The sequence below is a fragment of the Manihot esculenta genome, chromosome 18 (genome assembly GCF_001659605.2).
Source record: "Manihot esculenta cultivar AM560-2 chromosome 18, M.esculenta_v8, whole genome shotgun sequence".
In the NCBI taxonomy this organism is placed as follows: domain Eukaryota; kingdom Viridiplantae; phylum Streptophyta; class Magnoliopsida; order Malpighiales; family Euphorbiaceae; genus Manihot; species Manihot esculenta.
The window spans coordinates 8,784,564-8,809,963 of NC_035178.2; the positions used below are offsets into that span (position 1 = coordinate 8,784,564).

General features: G+C 29.5%; 2 protein-coding genes across 2 annotated transcripts; one reads left to right on the plus strand and one right to left on the minus strand.

Moving 5' to 3' along the window:
* Nucleotides 1-4,990: 4,990 nt before the first annotated feature.
* LOC110607077 (tryptophan aminotransferase-related protein 4) lies at nucleotides 4,991-7,376 on the minus strand. The gene is made up of 5 exons (XM_021746135.2): nucleotides 6,938-7,376; nucleotides 6,274-6,568; nucleotides 5,897-6,189; nucleotides 5,550-5,827; nucleotides 4,991-5,457 (listed from the first exon to the last, which is right to left on the minus strand). Exons 1-5 carry the CDS (start codon nucleotides 7,228-7,230, stop codon nucleotides 5,246-5,248), a joined length of 1,371 nt encoding a protein of 456 aa, XP_021601827.1. The 5' UTR covers nucleotides 7,231-7,376; the 3' UTR covers nucleotides 4,991-5,245.
* Nucleotides 7,377-8,780: 1,404 nt separating this feature from the next.
* On the plus strand, nucleotides 8,781-14,237 carry LOC110606737 (WD repeat-containing protein PCN). Its single transcript, XM_021745700.2, has 11 exons — nucleotides 8,781-9,222; nucleotides 9,323-9,466; nucleotides 9,851-10,157; nucleotides 10,245-10,308; nucleotides 10,502-10,615; nucleotides 10,719-10,881; nucleotides 11,125-11,275; nucleotides 11,439-12,034; nucleotides 12,209-12,390; nucleotides 12,562-12,822; nucleotides 13,724-14,237. Exons 1-11 carry the CDS (start codon nucleotides 9,058-9,060, stop codon nucleotides 14,031-14,033), a joined length of 2,457 nt encoding a protein of 818 aa, XP_021601392.1. The 5' UTR covers nucleotides 8,781-9,057; the 3' UTR covers nucleotides 14,034-14,237.
* Nucleotides 14,238-25,400: the final 11,163 nt, after the last annotated feature.

Consider the following 25,400-nt stretch of genomic DNA (forward strand, 5'->3'; position numbering starts at 1 on the left):
AAAGTCCACTCACTTGATTGATTTCTATGTTTCAATCATGTTATGTGTTGATGAATTAATGTTAAGATAAGCACAAAATGAAACAATTAGATAAAGTAAACAATAATTTATTATTAATCTGAAAAAGTATTTTTCATCTAAATTGTTAGAAACATCAAGCTTAATCCTCTTATCTTCACTATGAAATTTGTATGCATTTTTGCAAAATTGACTCTTTAATTATTTTTAAAAATATAAAAACGATGTAAATACACTACATTATTAATTTTTATTTTTTAAAAAATATTTTCTATTTTATAATATTTAAATTATTTTAAACACATGAAATTATAAGAAAATAATCTCATCTTTTAAATAATCGTCTATTTATTTTGAATGATATCTTTTTTATTTGATGAAATTTTATTAATATAATAAATAGTTTTATTTTAAAAAAATTAATAGTAAAATATATAAATTTATTAATATTTTTTATTTTTAAATTATAATTAAAATAAAATAAATTATTTCTTAAAAGTATTTTTATAAAAAATAATTTTTTAAATTATAAGTTGTTTTTTTAAAAAAGCAAAGCATATATATATAGTAACGAGTGAATGAAAATGGAAGGCGATTATCCGAATATATTTCACCTAAGACCCAAACGATTCCGTTTTCCCTAGGCGTCTAACTTGGCATCTATCTAGCACATACTGATTCCTGGATCTGGACCCCACCAATTTCCGGGAACAACGGTCAACCGCATCGCACCATCCTTACGCGACACGTAACCACATTGGTGGCTGGGAATTCGCGGGCAGAGATTACGGGCAGATCCCATAAATATCTGGAGCCAAAGGCCCGCCTTAGCATCCTCCATAGATATTTTGCTTCAAAATAGTAAGAAAAATAAATAAGTTACCTAAAATTAATAAATAATAAAAAGAAAAAAGAGTGACGTGTGACCAATCAGAGAAGAGGTATAGATATATATAAAGCATTGTAAATCTCCTAAACACGTGGCATAATGCTGTGTTAGGAATATATCTTGCTTTGATCTTGAGTTTTTGATCCACTTGCCCTCGTGACCTTGTTGTGGGGTCCACTCTTTCCACTGCGTTGCATGTGATGTGATGATGATCATTGTGTATCATCATGTATGTGCATGCGATGTAGGTTCTATTAGCATGAGGCGTTAGGTTTTGGGAATTGCATTGGTAGTAATATGTCGCCTGGCGCAACGGTTGTCGACACGTGTGTAACGAAATTTTGCAATACACGGTTTACGGAAAAATATTTTCTAATTTTTTTAATATTTATAAATATAAAATAAATGAAAAATATTTTTTAATTAAAATAAAAAGTAAACATTCTTAAAAACATTCTATTAGAAAAGCTATTTTTCGTTACTTTAAATGTTTTATTAATTAATAATTATTTAATACTTTTAAAATATCAACTAACATAAACGATAGAATATTTTTAATTAATAATTATTAATTTATTAAATATTTTTATTTACGTATCGTAATATAATTAATAAAAAATATAATTTCATCATGTATTATATAATTTAAAGAGTTATATTTTAAAAAAAATGAAGGGTCATAATAATTTTTTATTTGAAATAATTTTTCTATTAAATCTAACCTATAAAGTTTAGAAATGATATCCATATTTTTTTAGTTTTATAATTTACTTTTTTTATTCCAAATTTAAATAATCTAAAATAATGTTTTCTTAAATAACTTTATATCAAAGTAATTAAAAAATAAAAAAAAAAGCAAAACAACCTTGCTGGCACACTGAATAATGGAGGTTTTGAGTATTACTAATATACCCTTGAAAAATCTTAAAACTTCAGTAAACTAATTTATTTCGATTGTTTTGATTTTTATTTTTAAAAATTTTAATTATTTTAATTTAATTTAATTTTAATTAAAAAATTAAATTAAATTAATTAAAAATATTATTAAAAATTAAACTATAATTAAAATTTAAATATTTTAATTAAATTTTAAAATATTAAAAATAACATATAAAAAAATTAAATAATTAATTTGAAATGAATTGAATTAAATTAATTTGATTTAATTTAATTTTTACTTTCATTTTTATAAAATATTAAAATTTTAATTTTAATTTATTCGATTAATTTAATTTTTAAATTGAATTAATTAAATAGTTATTTTTATATTTAATATATTATTTATTATTTAATTTAATTTAATTTATAGTAATAATTTAAAAGTAAATTTAGCACCAAAAGATAAAATTGGTAGTTTTAGCCCATGTTAATTTAGTCTAAACCTATTTTATATTCTAATATTGATTTTTTATTATTTAAATTTTATTTTATAAAATAAATAGAATCTGTTAATAATATTTTAATTTAAAAATAAAATATCCTAGTATTGATTTGTTTACTATTTAAAGTTTATTCTATAAAATATAAATGGTATATTCTATTTGAACTTATATTAAACAATTTATAAATTTTAATTTAACTTATCCTTCTTAATTTATTATTGAGTGAATAATTTAATTCCCTCTTTCTTCCATATATATCTCTAAATTTTAATCTGTTAATAATTTAATTAATAATCTATTTTATTTAAACTATAATATAAAAATTTTATTATTATTATTATTATTTTATTTTTATTGTACTATGCTATAGATATCTCAAAAGAATTTATTTTATAAATATAAAAGAAAATTCAAAATTAGATAAAGGGACTCTATTTTTCTATGATCAGTACATAAGATTTTTCTATTAATCTATTGAATTTAATAAAATATTATTAATTATTTAATTTAACACAAATAAATTAATTAAAATAATTTAATATTTTTAAATTTATTAAAATGATTTAACACAATAAATTAATTAATACGATTTGACATAATTTAATATATATTAATACATTGACATAATTTAATATTATGACACATTTTGATACATATTTAATATTTTTAAAATAATATATTATATAAAATTTATATATTTATTTTTAACATTCATAAATTTAGTAATATGCTAAAATAGAAATCTTAACTATTCTAATATTAAAAAAGTAAAATTTTAATATTTAATAAATTAATATTTTAAGAAAAATATTACAAGACAATATAATATAAAAATATATCTTATATAATTTTTCAATAAATAAAATAAAAATAAATTATAAAAAACATGCTTAATTATATAATATATTAAAATTACTAAAAATAAACTTAATTATCGTAATATGTGAGTAATGTAAAATTATAAAATTAAAAAAAAAAACAAAAATCAGTAAAAAAAGATTTAATTGATTCTGTGGGTTGATTATGATATGGTTAAAGAAATCGAGTCTACAACGGAACCTTATATAATGGCAATAAATAAAGACATAAAGCAAAATAATGAGGTGAATGTCGGTTACACACTCACTATAAAATAACCGAAAATTGACCAATAGCCAATCGCCACGCATTACCTGTCGGCGCCAAAACCCCAAAGCGACATAAAGTTAGTCATTTATTTAACTCCTAAAACCTCTATCACGAGTTGTTTGTTAAGGTACGTGTTCCTTCGTTAACCGTACACGTGTCCACCTTTTGGTCATGGTCGGCGGGCCCGTGGACTGTGATCTTTTGTAGGCCAATGATAAATGATTTCAAAAACATTGGACGGCTGGGAGATAATTACAAGCTTTGATTGATTTTGTCTGACTGAGCTTCCATTAGTTAGAAGTGACAGTGTCAGCTTGAGAAAATTAACATTAAACAAGAAAGAAAGAAAAACAAAGAAGAAGCTTGTTTGGGCCTTGTCAAGTTCTTGTTGGGCCTTGAGAAAATTCTGTTCCAACTGCTGATAATGGCTAAGTGACAAAGGTTCCTTGCCTGATTGTTGGTTTTGCTTGTGTAATAAGCCTATAACCTATTTGACCCAATGTTTGGTTTATACACGATCTCACATTTTACTTATAGAAATCAACCAAGCCCCAGTCTGCCAACTTGAACAAATCATAAAGTATCTATTGGTATTCACCCGGCAATTTGTCACGAGCTTCTGTTGTCCTTCATAAGGTTGGTTGTGAGATATTTATCACCTTACTTTGTTGTTAAATCAGTAGGCAGAAAGATAGATATTTCATGTGCAACTCCCTTTCTGTGCTTCCACCTTTGCTTGTAGAATATTGCCTTACAAAAATACTCATGCCTACTTATCTAACTTCTGCTCACAGATCTGCTTCATCACATGGTTTTGCTTCCCATGTTACGTTTCCTTTGGATTGGCAATGATGTTGCGATAGAAGTATTCAATCTCGCTGAAGAAGAGTTGGGATTGGCAAGCATTAATGTCCCCTTGTGGTGCCATGCGATGCAGTGCTTTTGGAGTACTTAATTGATTTAATCCAAAGGCGTATGTCTAAAGATGTGGAGAAAGCATTGATGATATCTATGGCTAGCATTCGCTGCAGATCCTCATCAAGCAATTCTAAATCAACAATTACCAAATCTGCAGCTTTTAACACTCATTATTGATGAGTAATGGCTCGGATCGCCAAGCCTACTGCAGTCCAAACCAAGGAAGTCTGGGCCGATCCAATACAGGCTCACAATGTGTTGCGTAATAGACTCAGACCAACTGAATTTCTGAGTCCACAGGCCAGATAAGGTTCGAAGGAACTCAGGGCAGAGGAGTCCCCCTAATCATTAACAACCATAGTAATAGGAATCATTTTCAAAAGGAATTAAAAGAAATTAAATAGCCGTTTTACGAGAATTGGAACACCGTACTCACAGGGCTGCCGTATAAAAGTGACCAACCGGTAAGGGTGTTTAAACAGACCTAATCCCAGACTTATTTTCGATCTCAATCATCAATTGTGATTTTGTTTTGGTAATTGATCTACATAAGCGTACGTGTATTTATCTATGAAAAAGATTTCAAAGATCATCACTAGTGTTATTTTTTCTTGAACTGTTATTTTCATGTAAATTTACAAGCAATCTCAAGCAGGGAATGAATAATTGTTCTTCGGGTTTAAAAATGACATGCGAAGCAGAAGAATAAGCTATCTGTAGCAGCTTTGTTTCTACAAAATGATTGAATATCTTATTCAAAAGGATACTTAAACATTCACATGCTTGATACAAATGAAAATTTTCAGATTTCCCAGTTCTAAAGAAACTACTAGCGTTTTCCTGCTTGACAGTGGAGAAATGATCATGGGACAGATGCCATGCAGGTCAATAAGACATGACTTTACGTTTTTCACATACTTTGTCGGTCATCTTCCTCGTGGACCAGCTGGTTTAGCTTGAGAATCAATAAATCAAAATCATCTTGGCTTCGGATGAGGCTGAGACGCACATACCGATCTCCAGCGAAGAACAAACCACCAGGCCGACCAGTGATATTGCCTGCTTGAAGAACTGCATAACAGTCTTTATCTTCTTCTCTCTCACACTTCACCCACGCATAAGCTGAAATGAAATCGATGTTTATCGAAATTATGTTTAACATAAACTAGATCCTACGTGTTCATAAATGTCTGTAATCTTAAACCGAGAGTTACCAGGTGAAGCTTCCCTGACTTTATGGAAAAATGTGCAGTACTGGGGTGGTATTTTCTGGACAGAGAAGCGCTTTGACATTGACATTGTCTTGCTCAATCTTTCCCAACGTTTCCTCATTGTTTCATGTCCAAACTCAAATATGTCCTTTCCTCCTTGAAGGACAACTTTCAGGAGCTGCAGAGCTCTTAATTGAGTTTCCCGAGAAACTCCCATGACTGTTAATTGCAAATACGATTTCATTCTTTGATATGTGGCCTCATCCTTTAATACGGCCCAACTGTACAACAAAAGACAAAAGCTATTGGAGTTGTTCAGGGAACAAGAGAGTTAAAAGTTTTATATTTACCCAAATCTAGAGCCAGCATGACCAGTGAGTTTAGAGAGAGTAAACAGCATCACTTCTTCATCTGCTGGAGCTGGAATTGCTGTGAAATGAGGCCAATAATAGGCACGATCATAAATTGCTTTCACATTTCGGCCTTGAAGAACTGCCTCGTTCAGCTGGCCATCAGGGTTATTTGGAGAAGTTACAAACTCAATTATATCAGTATTAGTGTCTGAATAATTCTTCCACAAGGAAGCATCTCCTTCAAACCTGAAATCCATCGACCTGAATAAAGTTGTCTGCGCTTCATAAACCTGTAAAACGCATTTTAACATCACGACCTCAGTATAGATTCAAGAATCAAACAATGAAAATTCAAGAAATGAACAAGTACAAACCGGGTAAAAAGGGATTGAAGCTACAACTCTGGCAGGGGATGAGGCATTATAAGGGGACAAAGCATAAACTGCAGCATTAAGGAGTTGGGTTGAACCAACACCAAAAAGAATGTATCTTCCTTGTGTTACTGCATTCCCTACAGTGTCATGCAGCTTGCGAATGTGGCTTTCTAGCACTTGTGAGATTTGGGTTTGATCTGCGTGTAAGTAGCTCATCCGATGCCATCCTGCTATAACAACTGCACTGCTGGCTGCGTGCTGCACCCAGAAAGGCTCCAAGAATAATGGATCTCCACTGTAACATTTAATCCAATGTGGATGAGAACATAACTATGAATAAGAGTACAATTACGATAGAATCAAGGATAATTTCAACTGTAGGGTATGAGTTTTAAAGTAATAGGTTTGCTTGGCAGCAAATTCCTTAAGAAAGATCGACATTTTCGAGACTTTAAAATTTCCGATGCACAGTGAAATTTCTTCACATACCTATAAACCATTAATAAATGAGTAGAGATGATTCATGAATACTTCTACTGATTTCTATGATTCTATAATTATCCTATGGTTGGATCAATTTTGCAAGAAAATGGAGAGAAATTATACATTTAAAGCTTGCGTGTGTTTTTAGTTTGATGTGTGATTGACAGAGAAAGAGAAGTACCCATTAGCATTTACAGAACAGTGAGGGAAGAACTGGGAGCAATCAGGACCTCCATAACAACTGTGACACTCACAGATCGGTGGTTGTCCCCTATGAAGAATGAGGCCGTCCAAGAAGGCTCTTCCATGGCCTGAGCAAGAAATGGCTGCTGCTGCCTCAGCTTCTGCTGCTGCTCTTCTTGTCCAACTCACTTGAGAATCCTCATACCATTTGTACATAAAAAACAGATTAAGAATGACGGATGACACTAAGCACCACACATAGAGATGGTGAGTTTTTCTTGAATTTTCCATTTTAATCCGATTTTATTACTTGTTTTGGATCGGAAGGGAGAGCTTAAGATCTGTGTTTAAGAGAATAACGAGCTCAACATGCTCATTTTTTAAATATTTTTTTGGTCAATTACATTATGTTATTGGCGATTATAGCTGTTGGGATTACTTCTTTAGTTCATAAAACGAGGCGGCGGGAGGAGGGGAAGCTCACCCTAACGGATCGCACTCATGTAATTTTTAGATTATAAATTGCAAGCAACCAAAGGAGCATCATAGAAGAAAAAAAAATACAGGTTATCTCCTCTCATCTCTCTCTAAAAGTATAATTCTATGCTTATAGCTATTACAAATCTTTCACTAAGTTTATAAGCCTTTCAATTGTTATAATTGACTTCCACAATCTCAAATTTTAAAAAATGAGATAAAATAATACGAATCTCTTGTTTTTTCGATTAAAAATATTAAATTAAATTTTAATTATAAAATATTTTTAAATTATGAAAAAGAGCGTTTTAGTCATTAATGAATATACGTATTACATTAGCTTTTCTCACAAGCCATGATTATATTTATTAGTTATTTTTTTTATTTTGCATATTATAATTTAATAACTCAGTTTTATAAGGCTAACGTGCTCAACGTGTTCATTTTTAAACATTTTTTGGTCGGTGATTAAATTTTAATTTTAAAAATTATTAATGAGTAACTAATAATATGTATTATATAATTAAATTTCAAATTAATTTTAAATTATAATTACTCGAATTTTAATGTATTTTTAATTTAGTCAAACAAATTTAATATTTTTTAAAACTGTTTTAAACTTTAATTTTACTTTTATTAAATTTTCTTTTACCTGCTATTAAAAATATAATTTAAAAAAGTTAAATAATTAGATGTATTTAAAAAAAATAAAATTAAGTGATTAAATTAAAAACACATTTAATACATATTATTAATTACTATTGAATACACTCTATTTACATTAGGGTTTCATGATTAGTATTTGATTCTTGACGAATCCATGATTAGTGTTTGATTCTTAATATGGCCATAGAAATCACAAATAATAAATTTTTTAAAATATCAATATATCACATTCATAAAATCACAAATAATAATTTTTTTAATAAATAATAGAATTAATAAAATCTTTTTTAAAACTTATATTATACTAATTATTTCATTTTGGTTAATAATAATATATAATAATAAAATACGAAATTCACATATGAGAAAATAAAAACTATGTCTCCATGCATGTCCAGTGTGGATTTATTACATTTTCATGATCAATAGGCATAATAAAGTTTAATCTCATCCATATTAATTTTTTTTTAATATGAAATTGAGAATATGTAAATTTAAATATGAATTTTCAAAATAATACATGTTGCTTTGAAATGTAATTATACAGTAAAAAATAATATATTTTTATGAAAAATTGAGTAAAATAATTAAAAAATACAAAAAAAAATGAAATTTAATCAAAATTTTGATAGATTTATAATAATAATAATAATAATAATAATAAAAAGGACAAAAACGTTACCGTTGCACGACTTGAGCAGACCGGTCCCAGAACCCGATCTAACTCAAACCTTGAACCATCCCTCTCCAGCAACAATCAATCGCATCGCCTTGCTTAAACCTCAAAAACCTAACAAAATTAGACGGCCTATCCTCATGCCCCTCTACTCCCTCTGTTTTCCTTCGTGGCTCCGTCCTTCGCGTCCAGTCGCAGTGGTTCCAAGCTCATTTCTGTTATCCTCCATCAGTTCAGAGGTCGTACGTGGATAAAAGTGGGAATTTTTTGTATAGCTTTTGTTGTTTTACCCAACCGAAATGCTCGAGGCTGCCTACAGAAACAGCTCAATCGAGTGGAAGCCTTCTCCTGTTGTAGCTCTAGCCACCAGCGTAGACGACTCCCAGGTCGCTGCCGCCCGTGACGATGGCTCTCTCGAGATTTGGCTCGTGTCTCCTGGCTCCGTTGGTTGGCATTGTCAGCTGGTACTTAACGCTTATGTTTTATCTATGTATATGCATATTTTAGGTGCTTATCAAGTTGTTTTTACTAATTAGCTAGTCTTTTGGTTGATTGTTTTTTTAGACTATTCATGGAGACCATCTTTCGCGTGTCTCATCACTCGTTTGGTGTCGAGTTGGCTTAAAAGGATTGCCTTGTGGAAGGTTGTTCTCCTCGAGTATTGATGGTTCAGTTTCTGAGTGGGATCTTTTTCACTTGAAGCAGAAGGTATAATTTTAATTGCAATGTTTGCTGTTTGTATTTATTTCACTCAATTCCTTTGCATTTAATAATCAGTTAAGTAGCTTTTTTTTTTTTTTTTTTTGCTTTTCTCCACAGTTTTAGATAAATTCTTGGCTGCATTACTAAGAAAGTTAGATTTTTTAAGTATATCCATGGTTAACAAATTGGAAATGAGGGTTTTCTTTTTCCATATATTTCACCGCTGGAATGATATAGGTGTTCAATCTATTGGGTTATACTTTCCTAGTGAAAGATATACTAGAAGGGTTATCTTTATGCTATTTGGGAGCCCATTTAATGCAACCAGGTTAGATATTTTAATAATTTAAATTACCCATTGAATGACCTGTATTTCTTTACATCTTGCAGACTGTCCTAGCGTCAATTGGGGTTTCAATATGGCAGATGGCTGTGGAACCCTCTAGGGATCCCCCAAGTCAAAAAGATATTGGGTCCAAGCACCTTGGAAATGGATATTTAAATGATAAACACAATGATATTAATGATTATCCATCCAGTGAAAGTGAAGATGATTCAGACTCAGATGAACTTCATGAGCAATCCATTGTTCAAGATCCACTTGTCGCAATTGCTTGCGATGATGGCTGTGTGCGGATATACACTATTCCCGACTCAGATGAGTTAATATACAATAAAACATTGCCAAGGGTCAGTGGTGAGATTTCTTTACCTAGCGAACTGCTCTTCTGCATCATTGCTTCTTCCTTTATGAAGAGCTCTTAACTTTTATAACTGTTTGCAGGGCGAATTTTAAGTGTGACATGGAGTTCTGATGCAAGTAAGATATATTCAGGAAGCAGTGATGGGTAAGTTTCACCCAGACTGGCAATGTGTATGTTTATGCTTGTGATAGATAAGCTTTCAGATGCATGCTTTTAGCCAATAGTTTCCCCAGACTAACAGAAAGTTGTTGCATTTGCTGTCTAGAGCCTGCTTCTTCCTTTTTATGTATGCTTTTTTTTTAGTATATACTATCATATGACGTTAGACTTCTTGCAGATTTATAAGGTGCTGGGATTCTAAAGTAGGTCATGAGATATATAGGATCACTGTTGGGCTTGGTGGTTTGGGCAGTGGACCTGAACTTTGTGTGTGGTCTTTACTTGCACTGAGGTAGAAATGGAAGCATTCTGTATTTGTGTGCTTTGGTATCTTCATATTCTAGCCACAACTAAATTTTGTGGCCTTGCTAATAATCAATCATTGCCAATTCCAGGTGCGGGACCCTAGTCAGTGCAGACAGTACTGGTAGTGTTCAATTTTGGGACTCTCAGCATGCAACACTCTTGCAGGCGCATTCTTCTCATAAGGGTGATGTGAATGCTCTGGCAGCTGCACCCAGTCATAATAGGGTGTTCTCTGCTGGAGCTGATGGTCAGGTACAGGCTTTTGTTCTATTTGGAATACTAACTTGTTATGATTTTCTTCCTATGTTCTGCTGATCCAAGTAATGCAAATAACAAATTCAACTCCTGGTTTGGAATATTCTTTATGTTAGGTTGAGTAGATGTTGTCTTAACACAAATTCATATTTAAGCATGTTATGCTTTACTTTTCATTTTAGTTGGGACTTGGGAATAGAGTTAGGCATCCTGCTAAAGTTTATTTGTTTCTGTTGATAGGTCATTCTGTATAAGCTTTCTAGTGAGACAGTTGGATCTAGTGAAGATTTGTCAGCTAAAATGATGAAGAAATGGATATATGTTGGTTTCGTAAGAGCTCACACACATGATGTTAGGGCATTGACGGTGGCACTACCAATCAGTCAGGAAGGTCTGTGCAAGATTTAGTTTTATATCTTTTATTTTTCGTAGTTCTTGCGTTGGTTCATTAGTCAGTATTTACATTAAGCATTTTCACACATCCACACCTTTTGTTGTCAGACTCTACGTCTCAAAGCTTCTCAGTTAACTAAATTGCATGCATAACTTGGCAGATCCATTGCCTGATGAGAAGGTAAAAAGAGTTGGTAGAAGGAAGAGAACCATTGATTTTAGTTATCGTAAGTGGGCTCATCTGGGAGTTCCCATGCTCATCTCTGCTGGTGATGACACAAAGCTCTTTGCCTATTCTGCTAAGGAATTCACTAAGTTCAGTCCATATGATGTCTGTCCTGCACCTCAGAGAGTGCCTATTCAGTTAGTTCTTAGTACTGTATTCAACCAGAATTCTTTGCTTCTGGTTCAGGGATCTTATTGGTTAGATATTCTGTGTGTTCATATGAGAAGTGGAATCATGCCTGATATTGGTCCTGGCCCTTCAAGGGGCCATGCAAATACGGATTTGGTAGCTCGAATTAAAACTAAATCATCTCGGAAGATCATATGCAGTACCATTTCTAATGCAGGAACCCTATTTGCTTATTCAGACCATGTTAAACCCAATCTTTTTGAGTTGAAGAAGCATAGTGGCCGAACTGCATGGACTGTTAATAAAAGGCTTCTTCCTCAACGATTACCATATGCACATTCCATGGTTTTTAGTTCTGATTCTTCAAGGTTGATGATAGCAGGGCATGACAGACGAATATATGTAAGCTTCAGCACCTTCACCTCTCTTTTTGTTAAATAAACTTGAATACATTATAGATTAAAGATTTATTTTTATTTTTTGAATTGAAGGCTAAATGTATAATAAGGATTCTAGATATTAGCAAGTAGGCTTTGTTTGAAATATATTCGGTCTTGTTTACAATAATTGCTGCAGGTTGTGGATGTTGGTAGCTTTGAACTATTACATGCCTTCACCCCTCGGCATGGGGAATATGATGAAAAAGTATCACCCGCAGAGCCTCCTATAACTAAAATGTTCACCAGTGGTGATGGGCAGTGGTTAGCTGCTGTTAATTGCTTTGGAGATCTATATATATTTAATCTGGAAACACAAAGGTATTCTAGCATGCTTTGTATTCTCTAACATCATTTACGTTTCTGTCATGATCTTCTGTAATTGTATTATTCTACCTATAACTTGTTCATGAATGCCATACTTTTATGACCGTCTTTCTGTTGCTTGATTTACTTGGATATATTAGTAATATTTTATATTTTTTGGAACAGGCAGCATTGGTATATATCACGATTGGACGGTGCTTCTGTTACAGCTGGTGATTTTTCTCCTCAAAATAATAATATGCTTGTAATCACGACCTCTTTAAATGAGGTTTATGCATTCGATGTGGAGGCAAAACAGCTGGGAGAATGGTCCATGCGGCATAAATTTGTTCTCCCCAGGAGATACCAAGAATTTCCCGGGGAAGTTATTGGGCTCTCTTTCTTGCCTTTGTCAAATCCACCTTCTGTTATTATCTACAGTGCCAGGTGCTGCTCTCCTAATTTCATTACATAACAAATGTTTTTATGTTAATTTCTTCATTGGTCAGAGGAGATGATACAGGCCAGGGATGAAACAGTTAAGCCAAGAGTTAAATGGGCTGAAGAAGCCGAGGGTCTATGCAAGGGGAAAGTGCATGAATGTGCAAGAAGGAAGGGTCGCGTCATATGTGAAGGGAGAAGATTCTGGTATAGGGATTACAGTAGAATATAGAAACAGCTGGCAGAAATTAGTTATGCAATGATTAGGAATGAAATATTTATAGGTTTTGTACAGGAAGAAAGGGGGAGGCTATTTTCGATTTTTGATTCATTCTAGTAGTTGGTATGAACGGTGAACCCCCGAGATTGATCCGGTAGATTGAACCAAATTGTTATAGAGTTGAGAACATAATCTAAGAACACAAGACGTATCAAGCAAACAAGAATTCCAAAGCCAATAGCAGAGTAGGAGATTGCTAGTTTTTTACTGAGAAAGGAAGCCAAACAGCAATACAACCATGAGTATGTATCTCAGGTCTCTAAGCCTTAAGGCTGAAAAACATAAAATATCCTCCTCCTTTCTTCCTGTTTAAAATCCATAAATATTTTATTTCTAATCATTGCATAACTAATTTCTGTTAGCTGTCTCTGTGTTCTGCTGTAATACCTGTGTCAGAATCTTCTCCATTCATATATGACGTGCTCCTTCCTTCATGTAGACCCTCAGCTTCTTCAGCCCATTTGACTTTCGGCCTAACTGTTTCATCCTGGGCCTGTATCAGTAGATAACAAAGATATAAGTTCCATTTGATTGTTTTTGCTAGAATCCGCTCCTACTATTCTCTGCCATCTTTTTAAAATTTTATTTTATGATGAATCTAAAGCTTGGATTTTGCTTATGGTGTAGGGCAATGTGCTTGATTAACTTGGGGATGCCATTGGATCGAGAAGAGGACAAAGCTTTGGTAAAACTTCATCCTTCACCATTAAAGAAGTTACAAAATAATCTTATTAATGGGAGATTGAAACGTAAGTTGAAAGACTGTCACACAGAGGCTAAACATCAAAAAAATTTTGAATTTCTTGCTTTCAGAGATCCTGTTTTATTTATTGGAAACCTTTCTGAAAAATCTATATTGATCATAGACAAACCATGGATAGATGTGGTTAAAGGTTTGGATGCCCCTCCTGTACACAGACATATATATGGGACATAATAGCTTCAGCTATGCTATGGTAGTTTACAGCTAGATGGGTGAATGCTGAGTTGGCATTTGGTCCCACAACTTTTGACATTAGATTTTAAGTTTTTCCATAATTCAAGGGATTAAGGGAGTTGGAGGGTGGGAGGATTCATTGCATGTATTCTATTATATTTCTAAAAATAATTTCTGAAATGTTAAAGTAGCATTTTTGTCTTACCATGCTTTTCCTTGTTTAACCATGTTCAAACTCATGGTTTGGATTTTTTTGAAATAAATTTTTAAAAATTCATTGAATTTTTATAAAATTATATATAATTTTTTTTCTCTTTAAAAAAGTTGAAAAAAATTAAATAAAAAATTGATAAAAAAAATAAATTTAATTAAATTTGAAGTATATATTTTGTTAATAAGTATATAATAAGTTCTTACGTTAGATTACATTTCAGCTATTTTAAAATTTGAAGGATCTTTTAATTTAATTTTAGAATTTGAAGGGTTTGTGTAGGGAAATATATTTGACTTTTTGTTTTTTAAAATTAAAAGCACTAGTGGATTTATTTTAGTAGTTAAATGAAATATTTAAATTTATATAATTTTTTATTTATACTACCCGAAAATGACCGTTGCCTAAAAACTATTTATTTTGAATCATTTAAAAAGAACAAATAAATTTTGAATGAAATGATAAATTACTAATAAAAAATAAATTATTACCAGCAGACAATATAAAATTATTAACGTTATTAGTAATAAATATACAGAAAATTTATTCTTTAGTTTATATATTATAAAAATTTATTAATTTTAAAAAATTTATTAAAATATTTTTAGTGTTTATTAATTTTAAAAAAAAATTCTAAAATGCACGGGATGTAAAGAGATTAATTAACTTTTTATAAAACTGAAAACAGAGATTAAATAATGAAATATTTAATTATTAATGTAAACGTGAAAGAAAGGAAATAAAGATAAAAGAAATTATTAATAGAAAGAAATAGATAAGAGAAAAATGATTTGGTTATATATATAATTTGAATTAAAATGCAAATTCAATGTCTATATAATTTGATTAAGATTCGTTTTGTAAGTAAATAAATTATATTTTATGAAAGAATATAAAACTCTATTTGTTTTCAAAAAATAATTTCTACTTAAAAAATATTTCATAGAAAATAATAAAAAATATTTTTCAATTAAATAATTTATTTTTTATTATTTAATTTTAATTTAAAAAATAAAAAATATAAATAAATTTATATATAAATATTTTATAAAATTTTTAAAATATAAAAATTGAATTTTTTAAAAAATTATTTTATTTAAAATAATTTAATTATTCTTTTAATTAAAAAAATATTTTTATTAAAAATGTGTTTTTTTTTTTTTTTTAAATATTCTCCCTAAAATAAACGGTGTTTAAGTGGAGGACTTCCAGATTGTGCAAATGAAACAATTTGGGTGGAACAATTCAATTCATTTCAATTAATTAATTAATTATTGTCTAAGAATAAAAATGGAAATAGCCAAAAGACGACTTTGAGCACTTGACTTTGAAAATATATTGTAAATAAAAAATGTATTTTTTTTTCGATTAATTTAAAAAAATTATTAAAATATTAAAAAATCTACTAATTAATTCTTGATTAATTTTAGATATTAAATATTTTATTATTTAATCTTAAATTTATTAGTTGATCCTTAATTTTATAAAAATTAAATTAATTATTTATTTATCTTAAACTTTTTTCATTATTTAATGGATAATATATTTACTATAAAATTTTCATAATTATTATTATAAAATAAATAATAATAAAATAAAATTATTCTATTATTAAATTTGAAAATTGTGTATTTAATAGTTAAATTATTACTTTTTAAAATTAAATGATAATTAATATTATTTTATATTTAAAAAAATAATAAAATATTACATATAATATACAACTAAAATTCTCATACTTATTATCATTCTTTTATAAATAAATTATATTAAATATAATAAAATGATGACGTATATTTATATTATATATTTTTCTTTCCTTTAAAAATATAAAAATTTTTCTTTAACATTCAAAATAAATTTAAAAAATATATATTTTTCTTTAATTATATATATTATATGGTTTCTAAAATTTTAAATATTCATATCATTTAGTTTCTTTAATCAAAATTAAATAAATTAACTAATATTTTATTTGACATAATAATTGAAATGTTTAATTTCACAAAATAAATAAATATTTTAACAATTTAGAAATAGGAACTAAATAATTAAATTTAATAAAATATAAAACCATAATAGTAATTCTATTTCTTGCAACACAATATCTAAAGGAGAAGAAACTCAAATTAGCTAGAAAACTGAAGTATAACCTTCTAGACTCTATTATTATTATTGTTATTATTAATTAATTATTAATTCTATTTTATTTTAATTATATTTTTATTATTATTTAATTATTTATATATAAATATATTATCTAAATTTTCCAAGGAGATTGGAAAGCGTTGATCAAATCTAATTGTGAACAAGGAGACAAACTTAGGGCAATTAATTATTGCCTAATAATTAAATAAAATGCAACTTATGGTATTAGAAAATTATAATTTAATGAGATTAAAATTATTTTTATATAAAATTTTAAATATAAATGTTATATGCGAACATTATAATTTCTGAAATGTGAGTCAATTTTTAAAAATATATTAAAATATTTTTGATATTTTAAAAAATCAATTAATTAATTTCGTTAATTTTGTAATTGAACATTTTACTATTTAATTTCTATAATTTTAAAAAAATTATTAATTAGTCTTTCAAATTATTAAAAAGTTTATTAATCAGTCCCTTTGTATTAGACGTATTTTAATTTTTTTTTATAATATTTAATAATTAAAATTAATGAAAGTACTAAGTATATTTTTTAAAATGTAATGATATTTTAATATTTGTAGGAGACGCGATCGATGAGAGATGCAAATGGCTGAAGACACGAGAAATGAGCGACGCGAGCTGTTGGAGATGTGATCAACGAGTGGCCAAATATGCAAGGAGTGAGTGACGCAAATGGGAGGCGCATTGAGTGGCAAGCAACAGAAACAACTAGCGACTCGAGCAGTGGGCAACTGGAATAGTAAACGGTGAGCAGTGATTGATAATGAGCAGTATGGTATTATAAATGCAACTCGTATTGAATTTTAATTTTTTATTTTTAATAATTTAAATTTTATATATTTTAATTTTTATTATATTTATTGAATTTAAATTTTGAAATTATTAAAGTTTTTATTTATTTATGAAAATTGAGTTTGAAAATTTTTTTTTGAATTCTGACGAAAAATTTAAAACTTAAAAGGGAATAAATTTGTTAATTATGTTATATTTTAAAGGATGGGAAAGTATTTTTTCCTTAATTTTTATTGTATTATAAATTTAAATCTTAAATTTATTAAAATTTTTATTTATTTATAGAGATTGAGTTTGAAATTTTTAATTTATTACTGAAATTTGTAAATAAGATTTTATTAATTCAATGTTTTTTGGAAGACTTATAAATTTGCAAAAATTAAATTTTAAGTATTAAAATGTTAAATTTTAAAAAATAATTCGATCATGTTTTTTTTATCAATAACAATACTTTTAATGGAAAATTTTTTAATTTTAATAAAATTAAATTTCAAAAATCAAAGTGTTGAGTCTTAAAAAAAATAAATTTATTAATTATACTATATTTCAGCGATAAAAAAAGTAATTTTTATAAAATAAATTTTATATGATTATATTGGATTTTTCAAAATAATTTTTAAAATGAAAAAAAATTAAATTTAAACATAAAAAATTTAGGAACATTAGTATGATATTCTTGTCTCTAATCAAGAAATTGGTAAAAATTTAATAGTTTGATATTCTTGTGTCTAATCAAGAAATTAATAAAATTTTAATTTAATTAATTTCTTTCCTTAACTTTATGCAAATGAAATTCTGGTAAATTACATTGCAAGTAATCAGGTGGGCAATTATTAGAAGATTTAGAAGATGTTCAATGTAATTTATTAAAATTAAATTATAAAAATTATTTTTTTTTTTAAATGGAAACCGGAGATTGAAGGACAGAATATGAATATTTTTAAATTTATTCAGAGCTATTTACCGTTGCGAAATTAAATTTGTGAGTGAAAAAAAATGTTTATAAATTATTTAAAATTTGTAAGTATTTAAAATTTTAAATAATTACAAGCAAGGGTGAAACCAGCTTTGTTAATAATGGGCCAAAAATTCTCTCTCTATATAAATTGTATTAAAATAATTAATTATATAATTATTAAAAAAATAATTTGAAAAATGTATATTGATCATCGAATGATATAGTAATTTATTTTATTAAATTAATTTATAAATATTATAAAATTGGTTCATTCCATTTATTTTTTAATTTATAAACTGAATTTATAAATATAAAAAAAATATTTTAAATAAATAAATAAACTTATTTAAAAATTTATAAGTTGATTTGATCCTTTCATAAGATAAACCCTTAATTAAATTAATGTCATTCAATTGCCGCCGCTGTCCTCATTATTTTGAACTGGCCTGGCCTTCCCATTGGCCATCAATATATTTTTTAATTTTCTAACTTTTTTATTATTTTTTCCCTATTTATAACTAGGCTGCGTAAGTCTTTTTAAAATATTAATTATTAATTATTATTATTATTATATATGTAATGATAATAATAATAGCAGTTGTATTCAACACCCAATAACAATTGAAATAACTATCCATGATATTTATAATTATAAAAAAATATCAATTAAAAATATGTATATATATATATATATATATATATACAAATTAAATGTAATTAATTATGATTTATTTTTAATTTCTATAATGTGTTTTTTTTAAGAGAATAATATGAGATGTATCAAATATTAAATATATTTAAAAATAAACTATATTTTATTATCATTTCAAATACAAGACACAAGATTGAGCTATTATTAACGATTACAAAAAAAATTAAAAAATAATTGAAAAATCATCGATAATTTTATTGCTGGTGCTTTAAATGTATTAATAATTATTTCTTTTAATAATAAAACATATAGTTTTTAAAATTTAGGTAAATTTGATTTTTTATCTAATTTTTTAAAAAAATTTTGTGACTTTATTATTCCATCGAAGAAGGTGACAATAGAAGGGAATTACCGTACTAAACTCTTAAATCTGATTTGGAATAAGCACCATTTGCTAACAAATGGATAATTATATTCGCAGATCTATTGCTAAAATAATATTTAATATCAATAATTTCATTTAAAAGATATTTATAATCACTGACAATTAAATCAAAGTATGATCTTACGGTAGAATCTAATGAGTTAATTGCTTGAACAATTGAAAGTGTATCCAATTCAATTAAAATTCGCTGTCAAATTTCACTCTTTATCCAACTTAAAACTTCAATATAACTTAAAACTTCAATAATACCTATAGTTTCTGCGTTTTTTGTTGATAAGAAACCTAGATAACGCCAGACTTTGGTCGTCACAAACTCCCCATATGAGTCACGTACAATACCATCTAAACCTACAAAACCCAAACTTGAACCAGTAGATGCATCCATATTCACCTTCATCCATCCTTCCAGTGGCCATTGCCATGAACGCAAGTGGTTTGGTGCAGTCTATTAATGAATTAACACCTAGATACTGCCATCCTACATCAGTTTACACCCAAACTTCTTGAGCAAAAGAATATTGAATTAAAGTATGCATTATAATCTCACTTTTACATTTACAAACTGGACATACATTATAGATTTGCATCTGACGTCGTTGAAGTACATCATAACAAGACACTACATTCGAAAGTGTCCTCCAAACAAAATTAAGAACTTTAGAGGGCACCTTACACTTCCAAAACTTGCTCCAAAAGCCTGAGATAGATGCAGAAGGAGAAGCATAAGAACACTGCAATTTATAAGTACTTTTAACAAAAATTTCTCCATCACGTTCAAACTTCATGCTAAAGACTGACCAAGTGGAATTGATTCATAAAACACAAAGGCAATAATAAATAAATTCCAACAGTTCTCAACAATTAAATCAGAAACATAATTAATAGCACAAGGCTCAGGAGAAGGAGGTATAGAAATAAAAGAATTGTGAGGATTAGATAACCATGGAGAGTACCATACAAAAATATCACTATTCGAATCTACTCAGCAAACAATATTTTGTTGTACCAGCGACCAAAACTCTCAAATAGAACGCCATACATAACTAGAATTATAAGCATGAAATGCCAAACTTGAGTTCTCATTCTGCTAAACAAGCCAATTTTAAATTTAGGTTTTAAATTTAGGAGTTAAAATCGCGACTAGATTAATAATAAAATAAGCATACATAACTACCACAATAATGTCAGTATTCATCCTAGTCAAGAAAAGATGATGATGTAAATAATATATCATCGTATAGAATCAATAATATTAAGACAATGTAAATTAAAATTTTAATTTTTTAATTATTTATCCTAACAATGATTAATTTAGTATACCACCTGGATTATCTAATAAGCAAGGACGTTATTAATTATTAATGGATCTGCAGTTTAAAAAAAACAACGTAAACGTGGTCTTTCTTTAATTAATTACGTATTAACACGCAGGATTAGGTAATTAATTAGTGATTAAACTAAGTACAGTTGCCTTGTTTCCCTGCGGTTTCCCATTTGTGCACATGTAAACTTTTTTAATGATTCCTACAGCCACCTACGCGGTCTGCTCTATATAATACTTTTTACACTTCTGTTCTGTGTCTCTATATATAGCAGCTTCATCCAAAAACAACGACCAGGTCACTGGTCAAGATGGCTAAGCAGACACTTCTCTTGTGCGGTTCATTGATTCTGAATCTCTTATTGATTAATCTGTTCATGCATGGCGAGTTAGAACGAAGTAATTGGACTAAAACAGCAGCAGTAGAAGCTGAAGCTGTTGCTTCCATTTCATGCTCAGGCCATGGACGGGCATTCTTGGATGGTTTATTAGGTGTTGATGGTAAACCTGTTTGTGAATGCAATTCTTGCTTTAAAGGTCCTGATTGCTCAGACCCAATTCCGAATTGTGAGGTTGATGCAGATAGGTAGGGTTCAATGTTCATAAGAACATCTATATGCAGTGGCGGAGCCAGGAACTTCCCTTTGGTAGGGCACCACCGGCTGCGCCGCTGCGGCACCTTCATCCCCTTCAAAATATTTTTCGGTCGCAGGTACGGCACGTGCCCCTTGCCGTACCCTCCCTCCGTCCCTGCCTAATATATAAAAAATTGAAATAGTGAATATTTTCAGTACTAAAATATGAATAAATACATTCATGAAGTATCAGAAAAATCACTCTATTTGAATTTGATTAATATAATCCATACTCAGAATTCATTTTAAATTTAATTGAAATTTATTATAAATTTAATTGAAATTTATTACAAATTATTCAACCCGTCAAAAATTCAATTATTATAAACTGAATATACTAAATTTATTTAATTTTATATATTTTAATTAATAATTTACATAAAAATGCATTTTTCATTAATAATTTTTAGTTTTTAAAAAATTTAAAATTTATTTTTTAAATAAAAATATAAAATAATTGATAAATATTATTATAAAATATATATTTTATATAAAATTAATTATTTATATAAATAACTTCAAGTAAATTCATATGTATAATATTGTCCTAATCTTTGTAACGTACAAATTGGAGTCCATTTAATAAGGCTGATTTTACACAACTTTATTTTTTGTATTAATTATTACACTAATTAAATCCCTAAACAGAGTCAATAATCAATAAAGAACCACATAATCACGTGAGACATGACGTGGCCCAATTAAAACCCAAAATTCGGTGAACGTGCAGTGACCTTATTATTTCTCTCTTTTGACAGAATGAAATGCGCTGCCACCGTCTTCTATTACAACAGCAACAGAAAAAAGATTTCACTTTTCCAGCTAAAAGAAATTCTCAATTTGCTCTCCCTCGAAAAAGCAGGCAATTGCGACTGCGGCAGCTCCAGCAGCGGTGAACGGAGGAGGCAAGGTGACTTCTCAAGCTTATTTGGAGAGTATTGCTGTGAAGGACACGAGGGTGTTAATCGCTGATCTCTGCCGCCAGTTCTACAACCTTGGATGGGTCTCTGGGACAGGTGGAAGCATCACCATCAAGGTCCACGATGATTCCATCCCTAAGCCTCAACAGCTTATCTTAATGTCCCCTTCTGGTAAATATTGTCGTTGCTATGCTATTCCCAAAATTGAGCTCCTCTGTTCATCTGTCTACATGTGTTGTCGGATTACTGCGCGGCACCACCGGGGGACGCTGCAACTGCACTGCTGCGGCACCACCGGCTGCGCCGCTGCGGCACCTTCATCCCCCTTCAAAGCATTTTCCGGTCGCCGGTACGGCACGTGCCCCCCCTTGCCGTACCGTCCCTCCGCCCCTGTCTATATGTGTCAATAGTTTGTTAATTAGTTACTAAACTCAACGTTCTTACATCTGCAGTGGAGATCCCATGTTCTTGGAGCCCTTCTGGTTGAAACATGCTGCGAGTAGCTCACTGGTGTTGCCTGGATGGCATCGTATGAGCTATGAATTCGAAGGTGGTTCTCTGATCTCAGAAGAGCTCAAGAATCATATTCGAAGACTGCACTCTGTGGTTGGGAATGCAAATACAGATGGGAGATTTATTATTTTTGGTGCAGGAGCAACACAACTTCTTAATGCTGCAGTGCATGCTCTTTCTTCTGATCATGATGGTGATGCTCCATCTTCATCGCCTTCTAGGGTTGTAGCTTCAATCCCATACTACCCAGTAAGCTTCATTATCTTCCCTCATGTGCTTCATCCACCAGATAGTTAGATTATGGTTAGATTTTAACAGTTGTGTCTATCTTTTGACAGGTTTATAGAGAGCAGACAGAGTTTTTCAAGTCTGAAGCTTACAGGTTCCATGGAGATACTATGTCGATGAAGAACGAAATGGATTACTTGTCAAGCAATTACATTGAACTTGTGACGTCGCCCAACAATCCTGACGGTCAGTTGAAGAAGGCAGTTCTTGGAGGAGCATCAGTGAAGACGATTCATGATCTTGCCTATTATTGGCCTCATTTTACTGCCATCCCAGCTCCTGCCGACGAAGACCTCATGATTTTTACAGTTTCCAAGCTCACAGGTCATGCTGGCAGCAGATTCGGGTAAGCTTCAGATTCTTAATTTCAGTAACTATATATATTTTGCATGCTTCATAGTATAAAAGTTTCTGACATCTGACATATGATGTTTCTTTGCAGATGGGCAATAGTAAAGGATGAAGCTATATACCAAAGAATGTCAACTTATATGAGTCTAAGTACCTACGGAGTCCCTCGAGAAACTCAGTTGCGAGTTCTGAAACTTCTGAAAGCAGTTCTTGAAGGAGAAGGAAAGGAAATGTTTGAATTCGGATACAAAACAATGGCCAATCGATGGAGAAAACTGAGGAAGATCTTTTCAGCATCAAGAAGATTTTCTCTCCAAGATCTTGATCATCAATACTGCTCCTTTTCCAAGAAAATCAGGGGGCCTTCTCCAGGTGAATTTTATTACAACAAAATCTGATAATTTACAAACTGCAAGCTTTAACGTATAATAAATTTTTGCATGTCTGACACAAAGTTCATAATGATTTGCAGCTTTTGCATGGATGAAGTGCGAGAGAGAAGAAGATAAGGAATGTTTCCAAGTGGTGAAATCAACAGCCAATGTCAGTGGACGCCATGGCAGCTTGTTTGGTAGTGAAAGCAGATATGTGCGTCTCAGCCTGGTGAAGAGCCAAGATGACTTCAATTTATTACTTGAAAGAATGGAAGCGTTAGTGCAACAAGAACCTCACAACAAAAAAATCCAACAAGGAAATGAGAGAAATGCATCCATGACATTTGGCTTTGGCCACCATTTTCTGCAACACCCAGATCTTGTTTCATACATTAACTCTTATAAATCCATGGATGAAGATATGTAGAAGCATTGCGTACCCATATAGATGATGAGAGATAGAGCATACGGCATCATAGATAGGTATAGTTTTTTTTTTTTTTTTTTTTTTTTTTTTTTTTTTTTTTTTTTTTTTCAAAATAAAAACTCTGAAATTTACCTTCCAAGTGTAAATAAGACTAGCTTAATAAATATATTTTTTTAATAGTAAAAAATTATTTTTTTGTAATTTGAATAAAATTATTTTATATTTTTAATTAAAATTTTAAATAAAAAATTCAAAAATAGAAGTTAAATATTAAAAATTTTTAATTTTTTTGAAAAAATATTTTACTAAGTTAGATCTAAATAACTTATTTAGAGAGGAGTTATTTGATAAAAATATTAAATAGGGTTTATTTATTCTTTGATTATAAGCTCAATAATTTATTTGGTTTTTTAGTAATAATTTTAAGGAATCAATAAAGTTTAATTATTTTGATAAATATATTCCGATGGAATCAATTATCGATTAATAAACTTTAAAATTTAATTGTCAGTTTGATTATATTTAATTTGTTTAATAATTAAAGTAATTGAAATAATCAAAATCTTAATTAATATATTAATTATAAGATATTATTATTTTAGCAAAATGTTTAATTTATAATATTATTGTACCAAAAATAAGTTACATTTATTATTATTTTTTTATAAACAATAGTTATTATTAATTAATTAATAACATCAAATATATATCTTCTTTTGACTCAATAAATTCAACGATATTCATTGATAACCGCTGGATTTTTTCAGGCCATTCGCCTTGCAGGACCATTCGCACGCGTGTCCGGGGAGAATCAGGAGTCGTTACGCATGGGGCAGCGATCTGATTTTCTCGTACGTCCATATCAATGTGACAGGGACAGGTGGCCCAATGACATATATTCTGTTACACGTCACTAGCAGACAAAAGAAAACATATAAAAGGAGAAATACTCTCCTATAGGTCTAAGTTTCTCTCCAGTTTTATATAATCCATTGTAAAACTCTATTTTCTGAATCTCAGATCATCAACCAGAATTATTTGAATATTTTAATTTTGATTAATTTCTTTTTTCTTCTTTTTAATTTCGATTTGAATTGATTAACAGTTAAAAAGTAAATTAAAACTTTTATTTAATTAAAATTTTAATTCAAAAGCAAAATAAAAATAAGGCAGAAAAGTTATGATTCTTAACGGTTGAATCCCTTTTTTCAATTTCATTAAGAAGAAAAAAAGAAAAGAAAAAAGAAAAAAAGGGTTCGACAGGAAAGTCGTTTCGATTCAATCCATTCTTGGGGTCCCTCTGCT